General features: G+C 51.9%; 9 protein-coding genes across 9 annotated transcripts; 3 read left to right on the forward strand and 6 right to left on the reverse strand.

Annotated features, from left to right (window-relative positions):
• Positions 1–47: 47 nt before the first annotated feature.
• BDV17DRAFT_287964 (DUF2945 domain-containing protein) lies at positions 48–404 on the reverse strand (the record flags this gene model as incomplete). The annotated part of the gene is made up of 2 exons (XM_073761277.1): positions 48–226; positions 356–404. The coding sequence occupies 2 exons, from the start codon at positions 402–404 to the stop codon at positions 48–50; spliced, it is 228 nt and encodes a 75-aa protein (XP_073619280.1).
• Positions 405–723: 319 nt separating this feature from the next.
• Positions 724–2,444, forward strand: BDV17DRAFT_196525 (PP2C family serine/threonine-protein phosphatase). The gene is made up of 5 exons (XM_073755191.1): positions 724–961; positions 1,016–1,125; positions 1,200–1,494; positions 1,555–1,657; positions 1,712–2,444. The coding sequence occupies exons 1-5, from the start codon at positions 893–895 to the stop codon at positions 2,134–2,136; spliced, it is 1,002 nt and encodes a 333-aa protein (XP_073619281.1). The 5' UTR covers positions 724–892; the 3' UTR covers positions 2,137–2,444.
• Positions 2,445–2,462: 18 nt separating this feature from the next.
• Positions 2,463–3,442, forward strand: BDV17DRAFT_196541 (class I SAM-dependent methyltransferase). The gene has a single exon (XM_073755192.1). It carries the CDS (start codon positions 2,524–2,526, stop codon positions 3,301–3,303), a length of 780 nt encoding a protein of 259 aa, XP_073619282.1. The 5' UTR covers positions 2,463–2,523; the 3' UTR covers positions 3,304–3,442.
• A 1,442-nt stretch (positions 3,443–4,884) lies between these two features.
• BDV17DRAFT_287967 (uncharacterized protein) lies at positions 4,885–5,371 on the reverse strand (the record flags this gene model as incomplete). The annotated part of the gene is made up of 3 exons (XM_073761278.1): positions 4,885–5,146; positions 5,205–5,223; positions 5,296–5,371. The coding sequence occupies 3 exons, from the start codon at positions 5,369–5,371 to the stop codon at positions 4,885–4,887; spliced, it is 357 nt and encodes a 118-aa protein (XP_073619283.1).
• A 534-nt stretch (positions 5,372–5,905) lies between these two features.
• On the reverse strand, positions 5,906–8,804 carry BDV17DRAFT_287968 (uncharacterized protein; the record flags this gene model as incomplete). The annotated part of the gene is made up of 3 exons (XM_073761279.1): positions 5,906–6,806; positions 6,857–7,486; positions 8,170–8,804. The coding sequence occupies 3 exons, from the start codon at positions 8,802–8,804 to the stop codon at positions 5,906–5,908; spliced, it is 2,166 nt and encodes a 721-aa protein (XP_073619284.1).
• Positions 8,805–9,324: 520 nt separating this feature from the next.
• BDV17DRAFT_196555 (fungal specific transcription factor domain-containing protein) lies at positions 9,325–10,208 on the reverse strand. Its single transcript, XM_073755193.1, has 2 exons — positions 10,137–10,208; positions 9,325–10,090 (listed from the first exon to the last, which is right to left on the reverse strand). The coding sequence occupies exon 2, from the start codon at positions 10,001–10,003 to the stop codon at positions 9,515–9,517; it is 489 nt and encodes a 162-aa protein (XP_073619285.1). The 5' UTR covers positions 10,004–10,090; positions 10,137–10,208; the 3' UTR covers positions 9,325–9,514.
• Positions 10,209–11,266: 1,058 nt separating this feature from the next.
• BDV17DRAFT_196562 (metallophosphatase domain-containing protein) lies at positions 11,267–12,723 on the forward strand. Its single transcript, XM_073755194.1, has one exon. It carries the CDS (start codon positions 11,460–11,462, stop codon positions 12,555–12,557), a length of 1,098 nt encoding a protein of 365 aa, XP_073619286.1. The 5' UTR covers positions 11,267–11,459; the 3' UTR covers positions 12,558–12,723.
• Position 12,724: 1 nt separating this feature from the next.
• On the reverse strand, positions 12,725–14,475 carry BDV17DRAFT_300616 (DUF3431 domain-containing protein; the record flags this gene model as incomplete). The annotated part of the gene is made up of 3 exons (XM_073764097.1): positions 12,725–13,480; positions 13,549–14,118; positions 14,174–14,475. 3 exons carry the CDS (start codon positions 14,473–14,475, stop codon positions 13,423–13,425), a joined length of 930 nt encoding a protein of 309 aa, XP_073619287.1. The 3' UTR covers positions 12,725–13,422.
• A 1,116-nt stretch (positions 14,476–15,591) lies between these two features.
• Positions 15,592–16,617, reverse strand: BDV17DRAFT_279637 (Rab family GTPase; the record flags this gene model as incomplete). The annotated part of the gene is made up of 2 exons (XM_073759750.1): positions 15,592–16,511; positions 16,572–16,617. 2 exons carry the CDS (start codon positions 16,615–16,617, stop codon positions 15,592–15,594), a joined length of 966 nt encoding a protein of 321 aa, XP_073619288.1.
• Positions 16,618–16,871: the final 254 nt, after the last annotated feature.

Raw genomic sequence — 16,871 nt, forward strand, 5'->3', positions numbered from 1 at the left:
TATCGGTAGTACCAACAAACCAATACCCTGAAAGCGAGTCAAGTGTCCTAACACTCCCCCATAATGTTATCCTCATAAACACTGGTAACCTTACCGGTGTTCGAGTTCTCAATCTCGTACCGCGGGTTGTCCGAGCTGGCCTGGACATTGCGATCAGCTTGCTTGCCGGACTCGGTCAGCACGGACTTGATTGTGCCTGTGCTTGTGGAGGTGTTGGAGTCCGGTCCTAAGGTTTATCGTTGTTAATAGGGGGCTCGAAGATAGGACAGGACAGGTAGAGGTTTGTGCTTGTAGAAGGTTGGGCTGGGCTGGGCTGGGCTGGACAAGGTAAGATTGAAGACGTGTTATGACGTACCACCGACAGGCCTGTACGAGACCATCTGGCCGTTTGAGTAGCGGGGCATTTTTGTTGGGTTATCGTTATTTTGAACGTTGCGCGAGTTTCAATAGATAAGGTGGTAGTGGAGGGGGAGGCGGATTGGGAGGGAAACCAAGAGGCCACATCCTGCATTGATATACCTGGAGCGGATGTCCACCGATGAATCACCATCATAGTGGCATGCACACAGATAAATGACTTACATGGTGGTGTGTTTTTCCAAGCAGCGCTATTGGTGAGTGTGCGAGACAGAGTTAGGTAGGGTTCGGTCTAGACACCTAACGGGCGCTACGGTACATTGTGCGCGCGTACGCAAGACGTCATTGCCACAACCCACCCTGCGCGGCAGGGAAGCCAATCATTCAACTCGGTGGAAGAGACGTCGGTGTGATGGAAACCTATGAGATGAGATTTCAGTGCCCATGAGCTTCATTCCGGGGAGAGATATTGATTGAACTGCAGACTTCACATTCGACGTTTAGGACAGAGAGAAATATCAACTTTTATGAGGACATGGACGATCCAACTTCGGACACTCCGGGCTCGAACATTCTGGAGTTGCATGCTGTCGGGGGAACGAGTGTACGTCTGCAGAAAGGCATTGTGGAAGAGAGTAGTGCTGATTCATCTGGCCAGGCCCAAGGATCTCGACCCGGACAAGAAGACGAGTACGTTATCCTAACGTCCGAGGATTTACCGAGTGAGATCAAAGACACGCATGCCTTTTTCGCGGTGCTTGATGGCCAGTACGTACACCAGATCAACAATCCATCCATCACCGCGAGGCAGATAGATACATTTACTAAGTAAGAACAAACAGCGGCGGGGACATCGTCTCAAAACACGCAAAGGAACACATACCAAAGCTTGTCTTCGACTCTGCCCAATTCAAGAGCGGAGAATATGAACAAGCCCTGCAAGAAGCCATAAATCAAGAAGACGAGTTGTTAAAGTCCGAGTTCCACAAGGGTCATAATAACTTCGCTCTTGCCGGGTCCACGGTGAGTATTGCGTTGGTTGATCTGAGAAAGGGGCTCCTGGTCGTTGGGAACGTCGGCGATTCTCATATCTTCCTGGCTGAGCGGGATGCTGAAAATGGGGAGTTGAAGAGTGTTGTATGTTTTTGGGTCTTGAGGGTCCCTGCTTGATGTATAGGTACTAAGATGCGGTTCCAGCTACGCCTGACCGAGTCTCACAAGCCGGAGAAAGCAGAGGAGAAAAAACGCATCGAACAAGCCGGCGGACAGATCCACGAGCAGCACGCCATAACACGAGTTGGTATATAACCCTCCTCATTTAAGCCGCCACGATGCCACTAACGAACGCACCCAGGCTCCCTAAACATGTCCCGCGCCTTCGGCGACCTGCAATACAAGAAGCCTCTGATCTCCTTAATGACAAACCAAACCGACGCGCAAGAGAGCGCCACCACCAACTCCACAGACCGTACGCAAAGAGACGACCTGATAACCGTGCAGATGTCGTCTCAGCGGCGCGAACTAGGCAAGGAGCAGCAGTATTTCCTCGCCCTGACAACGGATGGGATCACGAACGTTGCGAACGATGAAACTGTTATGCGGACCATGGCGGATTCATTCAATGAGGGAAATAGTGCGGACCAGGTTGCGGCGAAGTTGGTAAATCAGGCGACGGCGACGCCGCAGAGTGATAATTCGACTTGTATAGCTGTTTTTCTGAATGGAGTTGCCGCGAGGCCTAATTTGCAGAAACGGGAGGGGGCTGGGCCTGCAGATTAGTTTTGAAGGTGTGCTTGCATGGTGTGAGTGCTGTTATTGAGCCCGGTTTCGTTGTAGATTCTGGCAGCCATTATTAGCTTCAACCAGCCTTTTTGAGTTTTTTTCTCGCCTTAATTCTTCGGCAAGACCTTTGAGGATGCCCATGTGTACAATGCAAGACCGTCAACCTCAGTCTGTCGGACATGATATTCATGACTCAAGCCTTACCTATACTTCATCCTCCGGCGACACCGTAAATCCACAAGCTAAGCCCAACGCGGAACATAAAGTCGGGCTCCATTATAGGAAAAGAGCAGCGCTGAGCTCACTTCACCCATTTGTTCCACAACATTGAACCTCAAAACACCATGGATCTCAGAACTTTTTGAAATCAAACGCACTTTCAAAATGTCCCAAAACATCTACGATAGCCCAACCTTCTTCAGCACCTACGCGACCCTCCCCCGATCAACGCACGGCCTGTCCGTAGCCCCAGAATGGCCAGCGCTAAGATCCATGGTGCTCAACAACAACCCCACCATCCAAGACACCCGCGTCCTCGATCTCGGCTGCGGTTACGGCTGGTTCTGTCGGTGGGCTGTGGAAGAGGGTCGAGCGCGACATGTCCGGGGAATTGATATCTCGGAAAGAATGTTGGAAAGGGCGCGGGAGTTGACGCCAGAGAACCTAAGCTCGGGAGGAGGGAACGGGATTACATATCTGCAGGATGATTTGGATGTCATTAAGCTGGATTGTGAAACGTACGATATCATCTACAGCTCGCTTACACTCCACTACATCCGTGGCCTGGACAAATTACTCGCCTCGATCTACACCGCACTCAAACCAGGCGGCCGATTCGTTTTCAGCGTCGAGCACCCGATCTACACCGCGCCGAGTGCAGAGCACTGGCACAAAGAGAAGGGCGAAGACTCTTGGTTACTAAACGGGTATGGGAGGGAAGGAGAACGAGTAAGGAATTGGCTGGGACAGGACGTGCGGAAGTATCACCGGACTACGCAGACGTATCTGGGACTTTTGTTAGGGTGCGGGTTTCGGCTGTCGGATTTTGTGGAGTGGATGCCGTCGGATGAAGATCTTGAGGTGCATCCAGAGTGGGCTGTCGAGAGAAACCGGCCGGCTTTCTTGCTTGTTGCGGTGGGGAAGGACGAGGAGAAGGAGAGTTAGGGATAGGATAGGATGAGACTGGATGTGCCTAGATGGAAGGCAGTGGGTATGCATTGTATGAGAAGATGTTAGGTTCTGTTCTGGGCAATATATACTGATAGATGATTTAGAGTTATTGCTACCTTGTGTTCGGATACGCCGCCGCTCCAGTGGACATATTAGGGTAACTGAGAACATAAACACTGGATACACTCTCCTTAGCCACCTAACCCCCCCCCCCCGCCCTCCCTGCACTCTTTCCCATCCTCAGCCTTTAACCCCCTTCCCAACCTCAACCTCAACATCAACACCAGTCATAGTAATAGTGTGATCCTTTCCTCCGTCAAAGACCCTATCAATCTCCTCCAAAGTCTTCCATTTCGTCTCAACTCAAAAGCTCCAAATAAAAACAACAAGCGCTACAATCCACGCCGCATTCATAACATACGCGTTTCACCCATACTCTCCAACGCAAAAGGGAAAGAAAAGACAAAAGCCAGTCCGAGCCCAAAATACATCCACGTGCTGACTCCCATCCCCGGTCCCCGGATCCGGTTGTTCAGAACCTCAGGCGGGCTACAGGTAGCACAGTGGTGTTCAGCCGAGCGAGTATGACCCCATGAAGGCGAACATGCATGCGACGGTGCCGTAGATGCCGGTTTTGTTAGTGCTGCGTCCGTAGTATTTTGTTAGGATGCCGATGAGGAGGAGGAATATTGTAAGCAGGGTTGTTGAGAGGAGCGTGCTGGGCCGCCGGCCGATTTTGTCGGAGAGGTGGGTGCCAAAGAGGCCGTAGAAAAAAACACCATGCGTTGAGGATTATGTCCTGGGTCCCGGTCACCGATTAGCTAGGTTGGATGGTGTCGAAGAGGGGGGTTGTGGTTGAATGGAGGTAGGGCTTACAATCTGAAGTTGCGAGGTTGAGTCGGTAATACCTGCGCTCCTGCGTATCGTCCCGAATTAACTGAGTGGGAAGAAGAAAGTAAGTCAGTAGGTAGGGGAATAGACTAGAGGTCATCAGGGATAATCTCTTACTAGCTAGCAATTTGGTTCCCTGCAATCGTCCTTGTCAGCATCAAGCCACATGCAAGAAAAGACTTAGGGTTAGCCAGGGCAGTTAGATGACCACTCACCAGCAGTAACCGTCGCCAACGCACAACTAAACACCAGACTGAGCCGCCTAAGGACACCTTTACTCCGAATAATCTCTGTGAATTGCATCCTCCCCACTGTCTCCTTCTCAATCCGCATACTCTCCATAATCTCGGTATACTGCTCCACGGCAGCCAGACTCCTCTCATCCCAATCAGCACCAATCTGCGCCAGCACCCTCAGTGCCTCCTCGTTCCGTCCCCTCGCAACAAGCTACCTCGGCGACTCCGGGCAAAACAGAAGCGCCGAAATACAAGGACAACTCCAGACCCCGTGCAACAGAGACGGAAGACGGCAGAACCACGTTGCGTTTAGCTCGGCAGTGCTATACGTCACCCCCGCTGCGATGAGCACGCTGACATAGTAGAAATCGTTGATGAGCCCTGGTCCCCACCCGCGGTACTTGTGGGGGAAGGTCCCGGCGAGGTATGTAGGCGCTACGACTATGGTTCAGGATTCGTCGAAGCCCAGGCCGATGCGTGGGGCGATAAACATGGCTATTGTTTGAGAGGCGGCCTGGAGGGCTATGAATATCAGGGTTATGCAGGCGGCTAGGAGGAATGGTGTGCGTCTGCTCATTTTGTCCACGATGTGCGGGAAAGTTAGGCCGGCTAGGATGCCCTCTATGTACGTGGCGGAGGTGCTGAGGGCAGTTGTTGTGGTTGTGATGTGGAAGTACGAGGTGTAGCTTGGGAGGATGTTGAGGTTGTTCCTGGGGGAGCTCAAGGTTAGTAGCTCTGTCCATAAGAGAGGGAGGACGGAGGAGGTACATCATAGGTGCGTCGAAGCCTACTGTATGGTTAGTAGAAGTTAGGTACCCGGTCAGTGTCCAAAATAGAACCGGCGAGGGACGAGACATACTGCGGACGTGATGGTTGCACATGCCATGAGCATTACTATTACGATCCTTGAGGATCCAGGGACATGGGATCTCCATAAATTGCGGAGTGTCTCCATTGTCCAACTTTGATCAGGAGATATCGAGCCATTGACTGATGGAGCTGTGTGGGCATCCTGACTCCAGGGTCTGCAGTTTATAGTTTCCATGACACATAGACATCTGCACTATGAGGCAGAGATAGCTATAACACAGCCTATAGGTCGACTGAGTATGTCATTATCTTTAATACCCTATCTCCAGGTCTGTGACTAGGCAGGCTCGCTGAGCGGGATGGAGTAGTTATCCGTGCACCCAAATAGTCACGGGTGATGATACTAATTTAATCGCAGTCGGATCGGGGCAGTGGCCGACACAGGGCTACGTGGCTACAGGCACCGCGTTCGCATATCTTATCAACTCTAGTCAGGACCCTTTCCGGGCATGGTTGACCTATTGGTAGGTGGTCATAAGTAGCCCGCTTCTCCAGATGCGAGTACAATATCCTGATTCCAGGGTCCTGCAGAGAACGAAATATCGCCTATTGAGACCGGGAAAATTGCCCCTGAACTGGTATGACAGCAAATTATCTCATCAAAGCCTGGCCTTTCCCTTCAAATCAGCATCAGTAAGAAGAGATGCATTTGCCAGAGCTCGCCCGCCTTTGCTCCCCTCCATCAAGACATTGGCCGGTGCCTCCCCCCCCCCCAACCCCCCAAGTTTTCTCCACCTCCATGCCTTAACAGCATCTCGCTCCAGCCCAACCCCCTCCATAATATCCACCACCCAGTTCTCAATCTTCGGCAGATACTTGAACGCATGTCCACTCCCCCCAGTAGCTACCATTAGCCCGTCCTTCCCAGGAACCCGATCAATGACGAGATGATTGTCAAAACTATCCGTATACCAACACACACGCGTCAAGGCAATATCAAGCCCGTTCTCAGCAAGCACAGGCAAGTGGCTCTCTGAGAACGCCCGAACCACTTTCACAGCTTGCGCTGGGATAGCCGTAAACATGCTACCGCCACCCTGCTCAGACCCGGACCACCTCGTAACAGAAATACTACGCTCCTTCCCATCATCCTGAAGCGTAGGATTGGTATACTTTGTCCCACGATATCCAATCTTCAACCACTCGTTCTCGTCGCGCGGAAACCCGTACAGCCCGCCTTCCGCGCCGTCGCGCATCTTATACTGCCATGACGGAAACCGTTCGGGAGCGAAGCGGTCGAAGAGCGGGGTTCCTTGCTCGAGTTTAAAGAGGACGACTGAGCCCGCTGTTGCTTCGCAGAGGTTGTCGAGAGCTGGTAGGAGGGAGGGCGTCCAGCCGCCGCAGGCGAGAATGGTTATTGTTGCGTTGTGGAGTTTGTCGTCTGCTGTTTTGATGCCTATTACTGTTTTCCTGGTTGAAGGCTCTCTGGAGGAGCCATGGCCATAGCAAAGCGATTGTAGTTTTCCAGCTACTGGGTCAAGGATAAACTTCACACCAAGGCTTCGTGCTTTATGTGATGCGAATCGACACGCTTTGTCTGCGACCGCTACCCGCCTGTGGTATCAAGCACGCCGACATTAGACTTGCCCGCTCGCTTCCTCCTAAACGGATCAACAGCATATCCTAGACCCTTTCTCTCAGCGACTTGCACATTGCTGGAATTTGTAAGATCAAGCTGCGTATCTTTAAAGCCCGCCTTCTTTATATTGGCAATACTCGCGACCTCAAAATCCGGCAGCGTGTCACGATCCGTAAGAACCAAATGACCATTCTGGATAAACACGCGGTCCGACGTTGTCATACCAGGCGGAACAGTCTTCCCACTCTGGATTTCCCCATTCCATGCTTTCCACTCCTCGATTGCGTTGAGGGTTAGCGATTGGTACTCGGCTGAGCTTCCGTACGCAGAGCGGATGATTTGTTCAGGTCTAATCGTTAGCCGGCCAGGACTATGTGCAAGGGGAGTATACGTATGTGTACCAGCGGAAGCAGCATCGCAACCTTTTAGATACGAGTAGAGAGTCTTGTCGTACGGTTGCTTGTCGAAAACTGTGACGTTGTTGTAGCCGCGTCGCGCGAGATGTAGTGCTGTGCTGAGGCCGAAGATACCGGCGCCGACGATGATGATGGGGCCTTGTTTGTTTGGGATATTGGCATCAATCAGGGTGGTAGTTTTGTTTCTTTGGAATTCAGCGAAGCTGAGACCTGTATAATCGCTCCAGGGCGGATATCCGGGCGCCGACTCCACGCTTATGTATCGTTCTCCAAATACAACTGGGCTCGACGACTTTCTCCAACGGCTTTCCCCGAGCCAATTAGCAGTAACCTGGCATCTAATATTATCGGATTATCAGGGTCGGATTTATCGGAGACAGCTTTTCTCAAATCACGGCGTAAGTCACGCGGCTAGGAAGACGCGGATTGAAAGGATACATATTGCGTGTCTTTTGCCCTATACGAAGACCTCCAAGACGCGCTGGGTAACATGAATTTTGAGCCACTGCTAGTGGTCTAAAAATTTCAATATTGCTAGAATGGAGTTGGCTACTAGATTCTCTTTGTATTTGCCATTATACTACTCTCACCTGTCTCTGGCTGTTACAGTGTAAGAGAAGACCACGGAGAGCGACGAGCATGTGAACAGAAAAGTTCAATCTTGTAGGACTAGTATCCGATGAACCTGATTGCTGTACTGACTCAGATACCTTTCGTTTCTCAAACATGTAGTTTATTTTGGCCGGGCTAGGCAGCGAACACATTGCAACCTTTACTTCTTAGGGCTTCTCGTGGTTAGCCCTCACTTCTCACATCACGAGGAACACATCCATGAGGAACAAACTCATTTGCACTACAATACCCCTACACTAACCACCCCCCCATCCCTTCCTCCTGCTCAATTTCAATAACTGGCGATACCGGCCTCCCATCCCTAAAAAGCGCCCTTACATTCTCAAAACACTCCGTCTCCGCCCTCTGAAACGCCATATCCGTCAACCCCCCAAGATGGGGCTGCAAAATAACCCTATCACTCCCTCTAAAATACTCATTCACATTCGGCTCGTCGGGAAACACGTCCAGACCTGCGCGGGTCCCCTTGCCGAACTCAAGCGCTGCAATGAGTGCTTCTTCGTCGATTACTGCCCCGCGCGCGGTGTTGATGATGAACATGCCGTATTTCATAAGACTGAACTCGGCGGGGCCGAGGAGGTTTGTGGTTTCGGTGTTGAGGGAGCAGTTTATGGAGATTATGTCTGATATTTCTAGGAGGGAGGGGAGGGTTGGGGCGTAGATTAGGCCATATTCCTTCTCGATTGAAGGGGGAAGCTGCCGCCAGTTGTGGTAGGTTATTTTTAGGTTGAAGGCCGCTGCTTTTTTTGGCGAGATGAGAGTTTCTCGGTCAGTGGAATTGTTTGTGTATAGCTCTTTCTTCTCGAGGATGCTTTGCACGGGTGGCACTGAAGGTCGGGAGATCCCGAGTTGGAGATTTCGACCCCGCATTCTTGCTGTAAATCCTTGGAGATATCGAATTGCGCAGGCAGTGTATAATGCTTCTGAATATACCCCGAGTGCATCAGTTAGTAACTCGGTAGAGCCCGTACGGTTTTAGCCGTAAATTGTTGTAAATAGATGCTGTGGAACATTGAAGAGGTCTATGTATCTAGTAGAAAAATCTCAAAGTTGGAAACAGGCGTTCGCGTACGCTGCTCAGCGAGGATTTGTTCAGCTATGGGACCGCTCACCGGTGGTTTCAATTGAGTTGTATGCGACGACCCAAAGCGAGGCTTAACGGGCCATGGACCAATTGTGGAATTTGATCAGTTCTCAGCACTGCAGCCGTTTTTCTAAACATCAGTATCATAAAAGGCATCAGCAGACGGTGCCCGGTGCAAGAGCTCCTGGACAAGCCACTCGAATTCCTTTGGGATGGCCAAGTCGTCCATCCCATTGTTGATCCAATCCTGAAACAGAGGGTCTTCAACAGAGGGCTCCGTTTCTACTCCCGGCTGTGCTCGTGATGGGTTAGATAAATTCCCATCACCGCGAACCATGTTAATTGTTCTCTCTGACAGGGCCTAAAAGAGGTCTCGGTATGATGTAGCAAGATTCCATCGTTCGGTAATAATCACATGCACGGTAGAGCATGCTAGGCAAGTGCTGACTACATCCGTTTGCTTGGTTCTTTTACGCACTCTTTCGGACTGCCAGAGTCAATAGATGTAGGAGAGCCCACCGAGGAACGGAATATGCAAGCTTCCCCAAGTGAACTGGATAGAAGAGCTCTGGTAAAGCCTTCGGTAAAGAAGGCACATTTCCCGTGCGCATTTTGCGCATTCGTCGAATGCATTGTCGATTATATCTTTGTTGGGGCTGTCGTTAGGGCCGGCGTATGAAGCGCGGTTTTTACCTTCTTGGTCAACTGAAGCGGTAATGAATGGTCTATAGAGGAGGAGTATTGAGTGGTCATAGGCGAGTCGGAACCATTCAGATGATGCAAAAACAGACAATGGATTGGACTGGCCAAAATCCAGCTGGCTTGGTAAGGAGGACCACCATTCCTCCAGTTCTTCGCGGAGGGTCGAGGTAGTGGTCTCTTGTGTATGAGTAATATCAGAAAAGTGGGTTACCTTGGAGTAAAGACAGTCGTTGAACCTGGCCCATAAGCGTCGTAACTTTACAACATGCAAAGCACCTGTCATAACAGTTGGGGGATCATTTGTGGATGTTCGGACGTTGCACAAATAACCATCTGGGGTGATATTTCCATCATCAATATCGGCAGGAAGCTAAACTGGTGAGCGAGCGTCAATGTTTAGGGAGTTCGTGGGCTACCTCAATGTCAATACAGTCTTCTGGAATACCAACTGGTCTCCCCAGAGTAAATGCGGCGACGCGGTCAATGGAACGAACACATTACCAGAGGCTAGCGCCAATGGGAGACCGTATGGAATATACATCACGGCACAAAATACCTTGTATAGACTCAAGGCTGTTTTGCTCAGGGATTGGCGGCAAATGGACCAGGGCTGCCGCATAGTATTTCTGGCGAATTTGAGCCATTCAATCAATACTTGCTCAGAAGTGACGTACCTCTGCAGTTATGGAGTGATGTTGTCCCAAAACAGCGATCCAATGGCGTATACCTGTTTCTGTCAGGGTTCGAGGTAATAGTAACGTCAGATTGGTTATATGCCATTAGCACAAAGAATAGAGGTATATTAGGTACTTCAGTCTGGATCTCGCCTGGACTGCTTTTGCGAAAGTCACTTTCCCACGTCTCAAAAGTCGGACCGTGCAGCAGAGGGTATTGAGGGTGGATGTTGCCAAAATAGGCCTTGGTTAGTTTTTCAGAAATTGTTGCGGACGGTAGGCGTAAGGGGGCGTCGCTTTCTGAGTTAGAAAAGTGAGATACTTCTCCTTCACCTCTTACACTGTGTTGAGATCCCGCACAAACACTAGGCAATCCCATTGTCGCGCCCACTATACGCGAGAAAGACACGGCAGACGAGGGTCCGAAATAATGAGGATTCGCGCCCGGTGGCACTCAAACATAAAAGAGCAACCTCGGCCGAGAGTACATCAACTGGATGGTCTTCGGATTGCAACGAGGACGAACGCCGAGCTACCTCTGCCGGTCTTGATGCAATTCTGACATCTTGGGCTTTGGCCATCACACTATAGGTATATCAGCACACTGGGTACAACATCAGACATCAAGGTTACCATCAGCTTTCTCTCTTTGCAACCGATACAAGCCAGCATCGTACGCTCTCCACCACGCTTTGGCCGCTTTGCCGCGGGAGGGGTGATTCCGGGGGAACCCATTCTTGATCAGAGCAAGAGGCAGCGGGAAGATTCAATGGATATTGGGCTAGCTCATGTGGTCTAAATAACGTGGGGTCATGCAGGAAAGACTGTAGGAGGTTGTAATGTTGGAGAAAGAGTACCTAGCCGGCCGTGGCTGTCTTATCTTATCTGCCTATCTGCTTATCTCCAGGCCAAGACGGATGACAGCACGTCCACCGCCTTCCCCACTCTTTGCGGTGCCTGAACAAGCGCCGAGGCACCAGACAAGAACCCGCCCACAGGCTTCATCACACAAACTGAGCGAAATCACCGTCGAATCCCCCGTCTTGCTGGGCAGGTCAAGCCAACATGTCGTCTCCGTTCCATCGCCGCCCTTTCCCCGATTATCTCCTCGCCTCTCCCCTCGCCGCCTTCCTCTATCCACTCCACCACCTGCTCCTGCGACTCCGCGGCCCTCCTCGATTGCCTCCTCCAGACGCCCGTCCCATCCGGGTGGTTTGCATCTCCGATACCCACACCTTGGAATGGTCGGATGTACCTGATGGCGACCTCCTCATCCACGCAGGGGACCTGTGCAACGATGGTAGCGCCCGCGAGATTCAAGCAGCGGTAGACTGGCTCCGAAAGCTACCCCATCCTGAAAAAGTAGTTATTTGCGGCAACCATGACAGCTATTTTGATTTCCGGTCAAGACTCGCCGAAGACCGAGACCAGTCCTTCGCGGCTGTCTCGTCATCAACAGCCTCTCTCCGCTCTGTTGACGACTTTGACTCTCCACACTGCATCGACTGGGGCGACATCCACTACCTTCAACACTCTTCGGTGACCGTAACCTTTCCTCCTCTCCCCCAATCGCCTTCCGTTTCTTCCACTCTATTGGCCTCGCGGCCTCGCTCGCTTACCATTTATGGCGCTCCCCAAATACCGGCCATTGTGCCTTTTGGTCCAGAACACGCGTTCACATACCCTGCCCACCATGACGCATGGTCAGGCACTATCCCCACAAACACCGATATCCTGATTACCCATACACCCCCACAAAACCACTTAGACCTCTCACCTGTCTACTCTACCGGCTGTCCCTTCCTCTTATCAGAATCCTGGCGCGTTCGACCCGCGCTCCATGTCTTTGGACACGTTCATGCCGCTTACGGGCGGGAGCCCGTCTACTGGGATGAGGCTCAGAAAGCCTGGGAGCGTATCTGCACCTCGCGACGGTCCCGCGCGGGGAATTCACGCTTCAGCTCACTCTTCGGTCTGCTGCAGGACTTGTTTGACGTCTCCGGTATGTTCGACTCTGCCCGAGTCCTATTTTATGGGGTTCTAGGCGTGGTATGGGCGAAGGTCTGGGGTGGAGAGAACCGGGGAGGATGGATGGTGAATGCAGCATGCATGTACCGTGACTCCGGACGGCTAGGAAATAAGCCGCAAGTGGTAGTTCTGTAGCCCCTACTGTACCCTTGCTGCTCTGCTGTACGAATGATGCAGCTGTTTATTTACATATGATTAGCGATTACCGGCGCCTCCCAGCGGCATTCCATGTTAACAATATACCCTATGTCCCTATTCCTCAGTCGCAAAAGCATGGTCATCCCCAATACAGAAATTCTATTCCGTCTTGAGCCTTGGCTACATATGTCTGCTGCCGGCCTAGTCTACCTACTGTCTACTGTCACCTGTCAATATACTTGACTCTACAAACGCGAGAATAGGACTGATTACTACATAGCACAACAGGAGGTTATGACGTGGCCGCTAATGACCGTGAACCCAACTGTCGGCCTTGCAGCTGCAGCCACGTCACAAGAGCGACGACGAGGGGGCCGGAGACACTACCTAGGTGCCTAGGTAGATAGATATCTCGCTCCGGCCCCGGCCTGCTCTCGTATTTTCATTTTCGAGCAAAAAGCAAGGAAGTGGACACGCGATGTAGATATAGATATACATATCCGTGAGGTAGACAAAGAGCCGTCCAGCTGTTCTGCAGTGAAATCCGAAAAATGGACGAAGGCTCGACGATCGTCAGCCTTAGCCATCAGAAAGGCTAATTCAAATTGTGCAGCGCTGCGGATGTACAAAGAGAAAGCAAACCATTCCAAGCCCAGCCCAAGTGAAACTGCGATCCTGAAAGAAAAGGAAACCGAGAAAGTCTATAAATTGAAGAAGTACCCTAATGCAAGTCCGATTGATGTACAGCCTGCGCCTTGATTGGCAGAAAGAAAATAGTTCACGTATGTCGTCGTCAGGGAAGTACCAGTACCGATTGCGATGGTCGAATAAATATATACAAGGTACAAGAACAGAACCAGGATTACCAGAAATAAGGGTTGCCGTAGACGTCTTGGTAGCACTGGAAAACGTCGGGACAGCTGTGACGTTGGTTAGTGCTAGGATCGAAGAAAGAGCGGTGGTTTGTTGCAGGAAGGGTGGGACGTACTAAACGGGTTCTTGACCGAAGATGATATGCCATGTATACTCCATCACCCGCGAGGTCATATCATCGGGGAGATCATTCGTAAGCACCCAATTGTAGTACCGCTGGTAGTCGCTCAGCGGCCGCTTAAGGACCTGTTCCCGGGAGACTGCAAACTGAGAGCAACAAGGGGCCCCAATGACCTCGGGAACGTTGGTGTTCCCAAACAGCGCCTTCCATGCATCTGGGTAGATCTTCTCGACGTTCTTCCCCGGTCGAGGCGGGTTGCGGTTCGGTCGGATTTCGTCGGGGCAGCCGGGTGTTTCCTGGCAGCGGAGGTTGGCGTAGCCGTTGCGTTGTACAAAATCGATTTGCAGTGACCGGACCGACTCCACGTTGCTGTAGTCCATTGTGTCTGTGTGCCAGGCGCCGGGCCAGCCATCGCGGTGGCTGTGGATGAAGACGATTGTCGAGGGGAGATCGTCGTAGTGCTCGACAATGTATTGGAGGTAGGCGAGAGCTTCGCGGCCCTTGTTGAGGGGGGTGTGGCGGGGAGCGTTTGGGTCGTCGACGACGTAGATGAAGTTTCGCCAGCTGGTACAGTCAATATTTATCGAAGGTCCCAAGTACTGGAAAGAGATGCACGTACTCTGTCAAATCAGCGCTGACCCAATTCGTATCCTCCGCGGCCAACTTGGCCATCACGATAATCCGATCATTTGGAACAATAATAGGTGTTGTGTCGTAGTGCTGCGGCATGACGCCCGAGTCGCCCTTTGACCACCGCGATTTCCACTCGGCGAGCTCAGAGGGGTCCGGTCGGCTTCCAACGTTGAATACCCATCGCGGCAGTGGGCGAGGGACTTGTGGGCCAACGGCGAAAAACTGGGAGAGGAGGAAGATGAAGCAAACGACGAGGGCGGCCGCCCCGATGCGGACGGACAATCTCATTTCATAACAATCGCAAGAATAAAACCAAATAAAAGAGTGATGGAGAAGAAAAACGAGAGACGAAAGGACAGACAGATGGCGGATAGCGATGGGGGAGGAGAGGACTCAGGGGATAGCGATGGGGGAGAAATCTGGACCGGGACTTGGCGATGGGACCTACGCGGCAGAAGGGCCCGGATTGGTCCAGGGGCCTGTCAAATCTTGAGACTCTTGAGTATCGATACCTACGATACAGGCTCGAGAGAGAGGAAACCTCTTCTTATGCTGTCTACACGTTCAGCAGAATTCAGTCCCTTAATATCACCAGAGCTATTTCCAGCCCAGCGGTGGATATTGTCTTGGATTCTTGAGACTTCTGGCCGCCGATGAGTCAGCCAGCCTGTCTCCCGTCGTGGGCCAGCAGTCAAGAGATTCACACCACCACAATAATCTCGGTAATCTGATTGCTGGGGAATAATCTGGTAGCAGATACCCTCCTCCAGGGTCTACTAACGTAGATCTGACCACTTTGGCGGCGGAGTTCGAGATAGATAGTCGCCAGGGTCCAGTCTCGAACGTCTACCGTGTCGGCCGCCGACCGGTATCCATATCCCTGACAAGACAGCGAATGGGAATTAGTAGGTGAACAATCGGACTCTTCAGCCGACTCGACCATAGTCTATAACCAATCCAAGGGTGACTTGTCTGTCTACTCTGCACGATGGTTTGCTCGTCTGAGAGAACTTCGTCAAGATGACCCTCCATGTGACACACACTAAACTGACATTGACAGACGCACGGCCAGCAAACTTTGAGGCGGGATCTTCGGGGCTCATTTTACTCGCGACGGGCTAGACTCGATCGTCGGGCCCGCTTCTATCATGCTGTTAGCGTCGTCACGGAGATTTTAGACTACAACTACGGAGTATATAACCAACAGAACTCGTCATAATCTGAGAGTATCCGTATATGCCTGTACTGTAATCAATCATAACTACATGGTATATAACATCATCCATGTACAGTTCGCCAGAAGAGCGCCAGCGCCCATCCAGTATGCAAAAACACAGGTAACCAAACCAAGTCAACGCCGCCAAGCAAAAAAGTCCATCAAAGCGCAGTGCGACCTGAATCATATCAACAACATGTCCCCTTCTTCTTTACAATTTCAACCGCCTCATCCCCATCGCCCCCCGCACTACTCGGCGGGAACATAAGCCAGCTCCGCCTCTTGTCATTCATCCCGAGCCGAAAACTCCCTCCACCATCAATCCCGCCCGGCATCGAAGACGACGGACCCCCGTTCTCAAAAGCCGACGACGACAACACACCAGGCGTCGCCAGACCACCCATCGCCTCCGCCTCGCGTCGACTCCGCTGCTCAACTAGCTTCCTCGCAATGACCCGGAACACCTCCTCGACGCCCTCGCCGTCCTTGGCACTGATCTCATGACAGCAGTCCCACCCAATATCCTGCCCCCAGAACCCACTGCTCCGCTTACTATCGAGCCCCATACCCATTCCATTCCCCAGCATCACGCTCGACGACCTTCCATACGTACCAGGTCCGGATCCAGGTCCGGGCGTGACCCCGGAAGTCATAATAGGCGTCGCACTCGGCGGCGGCGTCGACGCCCGACTCGGATAAAGCTGCTCAGCAATATACGCAATCGTCCTCTCAAACGGCACTTTCCGCTTGGCCGGGTCATCAGTAACGATATCGCTCTTTGTCCCAACAACATGAATAACGACACGCTCTTCCTCCGTCGCAACGTTCTTCTTCAACTCATTCAACCACCCCGTCATTTCGACGAAACTGCTCTCGTCCGTGATGTCGTAGCAGAGAAGGCATGCGTTCGCGCCGCGGTAGTACAGCCGCGATATACTCCGGAACCGCTCCTGGCCAGCCGTGTCCCAGATTTGGAGACGCACGGTCGTGTCGGATTCGGCGTCGACAACGCGTTTCGTGACAAAGGAGGCGCCGACCGTTGAGGGGGTGGATTTTGGTGAAAAGGCGTTTTTGACGTAGCGTTGGACGAGGGAGGTTTTGCCGACGCCTGGGTTCACGGTACTTGTTAGTTATTTTTTCGGAGAGGTTGTTCAGAGGACGGAGTTACCCTGTGCGCCGAGGACAACAATCTTGGCTTCGAGGGAGGAGCTCATGGTGGGGTTGGAGAGCGGACTGCGCGGGTGAAGTGGATTTGCATGATCTAGATGCGACTAGCAGGACTGGTAAAACAACCGCTACAGAGGGTAACAGGTAGGGGGGAAAGCAATAATAAGCCTGAAGCGACCGTAGAAGGCTAGAAGCGAGAGAACAACTGGGATGGAAAGTGAGGGGCTGAGGAGGCGGAACGAGGCTGAGACGTGAAACTGGATTCCTGCAACGATCAGCCGATCCATCGCAATCAGGTGTT

The sequence above is a fragment of the Aspergillus undulatus genome (assembly GCF_047715775.1).
Source record: "Aspergillus undulatus strain CBS 261.88 unplaced genomic scaffold BDV17scaffold_6, whole genome shotgun sequence".
NCBI lineage: Eukaryota > Fungi > Ascomycota > Eurotiomycetes > Eurotiales > Aspergillaceae > Aspergillus > Aspergillus undulatus.

Bases quoted from the DNA above. Each gene is read 5' to 3' on its own strand.
- BDV17DRAFT_196525 (XM_073755191.1), top strand. From the start codon at position 893: ATGGACGATCCAACTTCGGACACTCCGGGCTCGAACATTCTGGAGTTG. The intron at 1,126-1,199 runs GTACGTACACCA...AAGAACAAACAG, and splicing joins TTCGCGGTGCTTGATGGCCA to CGGCGGGGACATCGTCTCAA. The intron at 1,658-1,711 runs GTATATAACCCT...GAACGCACCCAG, and splicing joins GCACGCCATAACACGAGTTG to GCTCCCTAAACATGTCCCGC.
- BDV17DRAFT_196541 (XM_073755192.1), top strand. From the start codon at position 2,524: ATGTCCCAAAACATCTACGATAGCCCAACCTTCTTCAGCACCTACGCG.
- BDV17DRAFT_196555 (XM_073755193.1), bottom strand. From the start codon at position 10,003: ATGACAGGTGCTTTGCATGTTGTAAAGTTACGACGCTTATGGGCCAGG.
- BDV17DRAFT_196562 (XM_073755194.1), top strand. From the start codon at position 11,460: ATGTCGTCTCCGTTCCATCGCCGCCCTTTCCCCGATTATCTCCTCGCC.